General features: G+C 38.8%; 1 protein-coding gene across 1 annotated transcript in view; it reads left to right on the forward strand.

Annotated features, from left to right (window-relative positions):
- The window catches only part of LOC104402743 (CLIP-associating protein 2-like), a gene marked incomplete at its 5' end in the record, with an annotated part of 47,669 nt that overhangs the window by 18,325 nt on the left and 19,271 nt on the right, over window positions 1-10,073 (forward strand). Inside the window, 4 exons of the mRNA XM_010010702.1 lie at window positions 3,074-3,318; window positions 3,935-3,998; window positions 6,091-6,093; window positions 9,033-9,196. Of these exons, the coding sequence (XP_010009004.1) occupies window positions 3,074-3,318; window positions 3,935-3,998; window positions 6,091-6,093; window positions 9,033-9,196 (476 nt within the window). The remainder of the gene's footprint in view (window positions 1-3,073; window positions 3,319-3,934; window positions 3,999-6,090; window positions 6,094-9,032; window positions 9,197-10,073) is intronic.

Raw genomic sequence — 10,073 nt, forward strand, 5'->3', positions numbered from 1 at the left:
TCCGTCTGTCAACGTGTGAGATTGATGCTGCAGAGATAAATGATGTCTGGGCAAGCAGCATGTCATAACTTTAGTCTTTGTTTTCTTTTATTTTCAAACTGTCACACTGAGTTTAAAACTGGTTCTGCCATTCCCTTCTTGGCCTTTGCCGTTCTTCAAAAAGGGAGTGTTTGGCTCCTTGACCTTCCTGTCCCAGTGAGCCAAGCTGAGCATGTCATGTCCTTTCCTATTCTGACATGTACATCACCAAGCTGAAGTCTTCAGTTAATGTCAAATACTTACACTATGAGTCAGATACAGATATTTAATGATACTCAAATAGTGTACACTAACTGATAAAAATATAAGTGCCTGTTACCTGTCGATCAGTCAGAATGCTGTAAGGAAATCGTTATTACTCTTTTTACTAATGTGCCAAATAATCTTTTTCTTAAACCAACTACAAATTAGATTCTAAAAAAAAATAATTATAGCCAGATATGACTGGACAGGGAGAAACAAGATTTCAAAGGAAAACATCTGAAGAACTCTGACATGTTCTTAATCTGGTGATTTATTGATTCCTTGGTTTATACTGTCTTCTTGGCACATCAGTTTAATATTGGTGTGTCTTCGCTGGCATAGAGATTCAGGACATCTGTGAAATCTTGCCTAAGAAGTCATGGTGAGAGTGAGCGGGTTTTCCCTTTTTTGATAGTGTAAACTTGTAACAACCTTTCAGCATTAATGGGGAATGCTCATTAGTTAACCATCAGTCAGTCTGGATTTGGGAGTAGGGAGCAATAGAAAAACATTTGTCCATGGAACATGAAAAGTTTCTGTCTATAATTTGAAAACCAGCCTGTGCTATAAATTTATCCACACTGGTGCTAAATGAAGAGTATCTTCAGTACTTTTAACAGCTTCATAGCTTATTCAGATTTAGCTGGGTGAAATATGTAGTAAGAATATAAATTTAGAAGAAACTCATACTTCTAGTAACTGCTCTTGTGGCTGGAATGTGTCCTGTTTTGTTGAAGCGACTAAGTTTGTTCATAGAAACTGGTTTGTCTTACCTGTCCATGGTAAGACATGCTTCTAGAAATGCTAGAGGAAAATTAGTTTGTGTATTTTAGCTAGACTCTAATGGATTCTAGCTAAAGAATCTTTAGAGGATCAAGAAGGATCAAGACCAGCAACAACTTATTACTGCAGCATTTGCCTGCCCGCCTGCCACACTCTCAGTGTACAGCTTGTCCTGTACAAAGGGCTCCATTTAGATGCAAATCTGGTTATGAAGACCCTTCTTGTGTTAGCACAGACTGAAGCGCCCTCCTCAGAACACTGTTTCTAAAAGGTAGAGTGTACAGTCCTGCCAGATGTAATATAAATATAAAAATACAGAATCACCGAATCATAGAATGGTTTGGGTTGGAAAGGACCTTAAGATCATCTAGTTCCAACCCCCTGCCATTTTTGTGGTATAAAAATACTTGGCCAGTTACAACACTGCTCAGGCCAAATTGGCATCAGTCTTTTGGCTAAGATCTGGTTTTGAATATAAGATACAAGAAATGCAGCAACGTGGTGATCTTCACATAGAACCACAGAATGGGTTGGGTTGGAAAGGACCTTAAGATCATCTAGTTCCAACCCCCCCTGCCATGGGCAGGGACATGGTTTCACACCTTTTGTTTCAGCACAGTCCTTGACATTTCAGATTTTATTTCTTTATTTCTTTTTTTTACTTACAGTGACCCTTTTCAAAAATGCTCATGTCTTTGGGGTTTTTCCCTTGCTTTATTCTCTTACACATGTCTGTATGCTTGTTCTCTTGGCACTAAGCTTGTTTGTTAGATGGTGTATTGACTGGTCTGTATTGCGACACGCTTCAAGTTATTCCACAGTTAAAAATGAGACCCTGCACAAGTGGGAATGGTATTTAAAGGGAAACCAATCACACTGCTGCTTCTGTGTGTGTATAATGAAATCAGGTTTTTAACTACTAGCTTCAACTCCAAAATTTGAATGGCAGGGTTGTTTTGCAGGGGTACGTGGTCTTCCTTTCAGGATAAATAGCAATTCTTCGGTTGGGGTTTTTTTGTTTGGGTTGGGTTTTTTTTCCCTCTGGCCTTTGGCATGTTGTGTTTTGTTTTGTTTTTAGGGGATGTGGGGTTTTGCATTATGGTTTGGGGGTTTTTGTAGCAATTGTTGCAATGACCAAATTTACATAGATATTTAAATGGAGTTAAAGACAGAGGTGGAGAAGTTGATGGAAGAATAAAGTTTAAATTACTGTCTCAGATAGCAATTGACTGCATGTGTGAAGTCTTCATGCTTAAATACTACTGCATGAGACACAAAGGTGTTGACAGAGAAGTCTTTGTGACCAACCAGCAGATGATATGTAATACATCCCTGGATATGGAAGCTTAGAAAACTCCTTGGCGATTCATGATATTCTAATCAGATGCAGAGAGCTAAGAACAAAATTTGCAGTAAGACTCTGTGTTGTTCAGTAGCAGGTAGTTTGATAGTCAATGCTGCTATGCCTTACCTCCCTGTTCTCAATTTCTGTTTCTTTTCAATAATTTACTGCTAACAGCTCTTAGGAGACATACGGACTAAGGTATAGAAACTGTTTTCTTTCTTCAATAGTTTAATATTTTGCTATTAACATGCTTGATAAAAGTAAGTTAAAATGACAAGAGTGTGTGGGTTTAGACTTGAATCTTACATCCTGTAACATAGATAAAGCAATTAAGGAAAATAACTAACTTTCAATACAGTCTTTATATCACCCTGTCACGCAGTTTTATGGATTTTTACAAGTAAACCTTAAGTTGAACATTCCATCAAACGTATGTCTTCTTGGCATTTGCTTTGCTTTTATATTTGGAATACCTCACAAGCCATACTTCTTTAAAATGTATTTGTTAACTTGGTTAGACCTACTGAACAATTGGAGCCATTTGTCACTGCAGGGAGTAGGGGTCACACTGATAATTTGAACTGTTGGTGTCTCCACTCTTTATGGGTCTGTATACTCTCTCTTTGAAAATCAGTGCTAATGTGGGGTGTTTCTGTACTGTAGAAGAAGCCTGTGCGAAGAAGATACGAGACCTATGGGATGTACTCAGATGATGATGCCAACAGTGATGCATCAAGTGCCTGTTCAGAAAGGTCCTATAGCTCTAGAAATGGAAGCATACCAACATACATGAGACAGACAGAAGATGTGGCTGAAGTCCTAAATCGCTGTGCCAGCTCCAACTGGTCAGAGAGAAAAGAAGGCCTTCTAGGCCTGCAAAACTTGTTAAAGAACCAGAGAACTTTAAGGTAAGAAGAAATTTCAATAGAAAACATTTTAATCTAGAGTCGAAGGGTGGCAAGGGAAGCAGGAATTCAGAACGCTGGGGACAGGGAAAGCAAAGTGTACATCTCAGAGTAGGATGGGGGAAGGAATGAGGAAGCTGTTGTCACTTCTGGCCACCAGTATATAGGATCTGTTTAAAAAGCTCAGTTTAAGAAATGGAATTTAAAATCAATACAATCCTTGCAATACAGAAGATGCCTGAAGTGCTTGCATCTAGTATTAATGGAAGGCCTTTATCATTTCTGTTGTTCTTGTTATTATTAATATTCTTCTTATTAATAGGTTATTTACTCAGAAGAAACTCTTTACCACTAGCTACTAAGTATACCTTTTTCATGATCTGCTCTGTTAAAATATTCGGAAATGTTATAATACACAAACTTGTTTAAAGAGACACTTGTAGGTTGAAAGTCTCATTTTAGACAAAATTATTACATTTTTACCATGTCTTAAAATGCTTTACTTTGTTTACTAGATTACTTGATTCAATATTTACAGTTGATTGCACTGATTGCTGTGCGTTAGCGCCCGGTGGTTCTAGCAGGGGAACTGACTAACGTATTGTTGTCACTTTGACAGTCGTGTTGAGTTGAAAAGGTTGTGTGAAATCTTCACAAGGATGTTTGCTGATCCTCACAGTAAGGTATGTTTAGGTTCCTCTTACTTTCAGTAAAGGTTTGAACACTATAATAGAAAGCCAGTTGTGGTTAAATATGTCAGTGGTATTTGCAGATGTCAGAACTGGATAGGCTGTTTTCTGTAAGCAGTTAGCATCAGATTTCAATCCGTTTAATTTGCAATTTTGACCAAGATCATTTTCCATGTTGTTTGCAGGGTAATTGAAATAAGGTAAAGGTTAGTTTCATCTAAAATGCATTGAAGTAGGTCAGTAGTTTCTGTTAAAATTTGTAAGCATTTTTAAGGCGTCATGTTGTTTACAGAGGACACTTCAACATGAATAATGTTTTTCTCTCAATTAGAAACAAAAGGCTCTGGTGCAGTAATGTGAATCATAAAGAAAGTAGTCTAAATCGTACATGATGAGTCTAACGAATTATACCAAATGTGTACTTATTTATTTTCCAGGGTATTTTGTATTATTACAGCTTATGATGCCTTCCTCAAATGTTATAGATAGGGCTGGCTGTTGAGACTGCTGTGTGATTTTTACATCACTGGTAGTATTCAATAAGTAAGGTAGAGACTATACTTTGATATAAAAGAAAATGCAATGTTTTACTCACTTTTACCTAGGTAAAGACCCAAGGACAATAATCTTCTGTTCTCTGAGACCATTAAAATCTCTTTAACAGCATTACTTCGCTTGATAATATTTTCAGGTTTTGTGGGAGGTTGGTTACTAGTACAGCTTCATACATGCAGTCATTTCTTATAGCAAAAGGACTGTAGCAGGTAAGGAGCTGAATAAAGTTACAATAATGTCATGTAAAGAACATGTAACTTCATAGTTTGAATTATAGACTTGTTTGGAAAAAATGTATCTTTCATGTTGGTATAACATGTCCCACTTGGTGTCCATATTTAAGAATCGATAAAATGATAACCCGGAAAAATTCAGAGCAGAGGAGTTACTTCAGAAGTGTTGGCTTTTCCCAGCAGAGTTCTGAAAAAGGAGTTTGTGCAGTACATTTTACATGTTTTAAGTCTTCCTTGTTGCTGTAATCTGAAATTAAATTCAGGCTGATGAGAGGTCTGGACCGGCCCACTTAGTATTCATCTGTCCTCCTTGTTTTTCCTGGTAAGGAGGTGACTGAGCTGCTATCTGCCAAGCAGTTACACTGCAGAAAGCATTCCATAAAAAGAATGGTTAAGTTGGAGGAGAGGACAGAAAATACAATGTTGAAATATTATTGAGTTTTATATGAAGTAATGACAGAATTGTGGCTAGCAGCTTGGTTTAATTTTGCTTGTTCTTGTGTTAATTAGTATTGCAGCTCTGCATATATCAAAACTAGCCTGGAGATCTGTTTGTAGAGGGGGAGCCAGGGAAGGATAATGAAAATATTCCAAAATTTAGGGGTGTGTGTCAGAAGAACATTTTATTTATTAAGCCTTTAGGAATATTACATTGAATTATTCTGCTTGATTGTTTTGTTTACTGGGCATCCTGACATAGAAGCATGTTGCTATGATTTTGCAAACGTGGCCTGTGTTACAGCATATGTGGTACAACTGTTCTGGTCACTGAAGCCTTGCCTGCCTTTTGGTGTTGCAAAATGATGAATAGTTATTAGTATATCATCCGAGGATCCTTTGAGTATTAGGAGTTCATGAGCTGTGATTTCTTGTACCACACACACATGGCAACAGAAATCTCATCTTAGAGACTTTTCAAGTGTCTGCAGGAATTCTCCTGTCATCACTGTTATTGTTTAGTTTGGGTTTTGGTTTTTTTTAGAGATTTACTTTTGCATGATAGCTGGATGTAGGGAATTGCTTAGAAAAGGAGGGTAATATCATGTACAGGAGAAAATGGGAGAATGCTGTGAGGAACATGCCAAGTGCATATTGGTATCCCAGTAAAATTACTGAAATTATCGTAAGAGTTTTGAAATACATTTTTTGTTTTATTTTGGTTTATATTCCATACAGGAACTTGGTATTGATGGCCACTAATTTGTGTGTTTTTATCTTTTTCCCTTTTTTGTTGTTTTTTGTTCTGTTTTGTTTCATTTCGTTTTGCATGCTGTCCCCTGTGTTGGAACTCTCTTTAGAGAGTAAGTTGGTTCAATATTTGTTGGAAACCTAACCTTACTTGCATGAATGTGCAATTAACCCTTTTTCTCTATTTTTCTTCCCCAAAGAGTTCATGCAGTGTCAAGCCTTTTGCAATCATAAAATGCTCTATACAATTATGTAAACTGTGTGGTTAAGTTTTGAGATGTGCTTTCTCTACTAATGAACTGACATTGTTTGGTTATGCATGTGGTGGTTGGCACATCTGAAATAATTCACTTTCAGGGTAGATCGTGTATAATTATTTTCATACCTGTTTATTTTTTTTTTCCACTATCAAATTATTAAAAACTTCAACTTCAGATGTTTGATTTCAGAATTTTAATTTACATCATAAAACTGGAAGCTGCAGACGTACACATACATTGTTAAACATGGTGGTTAAGTTCCATTTCCCATTCCAAATTCATCCTTTACCTGAGATGCTCTTACAGCCGCCTTGAATTCTTCATACTTTGCCCTAAACCAAACCGGTACGATTCGTACATTTCTTAAAATGCAACAAAATGGCTCAACTTAATTGAGTTTTCTCCAGACACTCACTGTGGTGAACCTAAAATCAAACAAAGCTTGAAAACGAAATTGAGTCTTCAGTTATGCGTCTTTTTAACAGTTAAAACATTGGCATGGAATCTCTAGAGTGCTTTTGCTGCAGTGATTCATAATTCACTTCATAATTATTTCAGTTTAAACCACTTACATGTTGAAAGTGTCATAAGAAGTCCCTATTACTTCATCAAGAGGTTGTAACCAGTTTGTCCAGCTTGCACATGTTAATGGACAGACGTGTGTTTCAGTGTTTGCAAACTCGGAGAAACCCTTGCAGTTATAACTTCTGCTGAGCTTACAGTTTACTTTGAAGGGTTTAAATACAATTGTAAAACCCCCAAGTGTAATTTACAGCACCAGAATTATTGTTGTTGTCTGACAAACTCCAATATCTTTTCTCCTTATATTAAGGCTGTGAAATCCAAAGACTTTCATGTCACAATATACAAAGTACTTTTTGGTTTGATTTTGCCTGGGTCTTATAATTGTGCCCACTACTTGTGCATCTACAAAGTGGGATATTGTTTCAGTTTTCAGATGAATACAGAAGACATTTCCAGTCCACAGCATAAGAGCTTCTTCCCACTACTGGGAGGGTAATTTTTAAACCTCACAACACGAACACAAATACAAACCTAGACAGTAGCAGAAGACTGAGCTGTATTTTGTTGTTGTTGTTGTTTTTCACAATTTTCAATGTACCTTGTCCCAAAAGGGAAGTTACTTAAAGTAGCTCATCCTGATGGGCTTTATGTTGAGTTGGTTTTGTATTGGTTTATTTCTAACACAGCTGTTCAGTATTTAGTATGTTTATTAAAAGATTCGCCATGGTCTTTATTAGATCCCAAAAGAAACATACAGTCCTAGGATATGAGGCTGGAAGGCACCTCTGGGATCATCTAATCCAGCCTTTCTTGGCAAAAAGAATCTGAATTATATTTTTATTTCTAATACAAATTTCGAGGCAGTTCTGTTAAAGGTACCTGTGTGGATTTTTTCACTTCATGGTGTGAATTTGCTCACCCTGGCTTGATTACCAACACGAGAAGAGATGTAATTCCCCAGTGATGGAGGCATGCAGCAGCATGCGCCAGCTCCTCCCTGCCTGGTCGGTGCTGTAGAAGGAAGCCAAGCCCCATGGGCTGGTTTCTGCAGCCGTACGAGGTCTCATTGCAATTGGGGATCATCCACTCACAGACAGCAGCAGAGTTTGGCCTTAGGACAAGGCAGGTCAGTGGCAGAAGGTGTGGGGTTCAGCCCTTCTTCTGCAGCAGCCTTTTCCAACCTTGTACCCATGTCATAAACACTCAGGAGGACAAAATCTCTCCAACCCTCTTAGCAATACTTCTGCTTCTGTACACACACAGCCATGTGCTGGAGCTGGAGTGAGTATCAGTTGTGAAGGCAGCATTTTCAGCCCAAACATCCATTTTTCTTGTCAGAGAAACAGGAAACCCACAGGCCACACGAGCATAGAGTATGTACATCACCACAGGCCTTGGAAAAATCATAAAATGAGTGAGATACTAGAAAGGCTGTTTCAGCAGTTACCTATTTGTCCTGCCCTGCTTTATCCTGTCCCTTCAAAAAGCCCTTCTTCCTGGTCTGAGTGCAGAGGTTATTAGAAGTACAACAGGGTTTTTCCTACTGAATATAGACTTTCCAACATTACTTGTATTTGTTATATACAACATTATTTGTTGAAAAGAACACAGGGGATAATATCTTTTTGAAAAGACGAAAACACTTCTGTATTTTAAACACCTGCCAGTCTGAAATGCATCGTGCTCTCTGGGGAGCAGTTTTGTGCTTGGATACCTGCAGTAGCGAGAATCTTGTCCAGTTCCACAGATATTTCACACAAAGGAACTGGCTAGCTTTCATGATTTTGCAGTATTTAGTAAGCCAGATATTTACAGTGAATATTTTGCTAAAGAATTATAGCAGCTTTTTTGGTTGTAGTGAGAAAGTGGTTTTGTGGTCTTCGAGGAATGTCAAATCAACTTAATGATAAAGCTTGAAAGGGTAAAAAATGAAGTTTTACTGAACAAACATTGAGGTTGCGCCAGCCATCACAGTAAGCATTTCTTTTCTTGACGAAACTGCATGGAATACCTAGTGGTCAAACTTCCACGGAAGTGGGCTAGTATCTCCAATGTACTCTCGTCTCAAAATCCAGTAGGGAAGCAAGACAGATTTCATTTTCTTTTCTTTTTCTTTTTTTCCTTTTCCTGCTTGGCTGCAAAACACTGCCTTTCTCTGCCTCTGATTCCCTTACTGCTTTCTTCTTTGTTTGTAAGTTCAGCATACGTCAGTGTCGTTTCCTCTTTTGCCCCATCCTACCCTCTTTCCATCTTCTTCTGCCTTTTAGGTGTTCAGTATGTTCTTGGAGACGCTGGTGGACTTCATCCAGGTCCATAAAGAAGATCTTCAGGACTGGTTGTTCGTGCTGCTAACACAGCTGTTGAAAAAGATGGGTGCTGATTTGCTTGGCTCTGTGCAAGCAAAAGTTCAGAAGGCACTCGATGTCACAAGGTAACGTGTTCTTATATAAAGAGTTAAAAAAAGATCCAGGCCCTCACACTGCTTTCAAGTTCTGGGGTGGTTGTTTTTTGGGGGGGGGTTGTGTGTGTGTGCTGTGAGATTCTCGGGAAAATGCAGAGTTAATACAAGACCTTGAAACTCCAGTGAACGTCACAGGTTTAGCATTTTGATTTCCTAAATGACTCTTTAGTTGAATCCTTAATGCTGGCCAATTGACATGATACTGCTCACCTGAGTCCAGATTGTGCCTCTGAGCCACGTTTGTTGTCTTGCCTTGTCCTCAGTGATGTAATGCTTGTGTTTGATTGTTTTGATACAAAAGTACTGCTGCAATATTCAGCTCTCAGTGTCAGCAGGCTTTGAAGGAATTACTGCAATCACGGATTTCCTTTCTGTCTTCACGGACTGTAGCAGTAGGACAAAGGGTAATGGCTTCAAACTTAAACAGGGGAGATTTAGGTTAGATGTTAGGCGGAAGCTTTTCCCTGGGAGGGTGCTGAGGCGCTGGCACAGGGTGCCCAGAGAAGCTGTGGCTGCCCCATCCCTGGCAGTGTTCAAGGCCAGGTTGGACACAGGGGCTTGGAGCAACCTGCTGTAGTGGAAGGTGTCCCTGCCCATGGCACGGGTTGGAACTAGATGATCTTAAGGTCGCTTCCAACCAAAACCGTTCTGTGATTCCCTCCCTTCTCCCCAAATGTTGTAAATAGCCTGATTACAAAATGATCTTAAGTGATTTTGGGGACCGTATATGCTGCCTAGCCAGTTTTATTTCCAAATGAAAGCTAGGGTTTAGAGTTGGAGGGGCTCTGGGACCTACTTCTCATCCTGTTCTCTGAAGTAGGGCACAGGCTAAGCTATTTGGGCCTCT

This window comes from Nestor notabilis, unplaced genomic scaffold, assembly GCF_000696875.1.
Source record: "Nestor notabilis isolate BGI_N333 unplaced genomic scaffold, ASM69687v1 scaffold6583, whole genome shotgun sequence".
In the NCBI taxonomy this organism is placed as follows: domain Eukaryota; kingdom Metazoa; phylum Chordata; class Aves; order Psittaciformes; family Psittacidae; genus Nestor; species Nestor notabilis.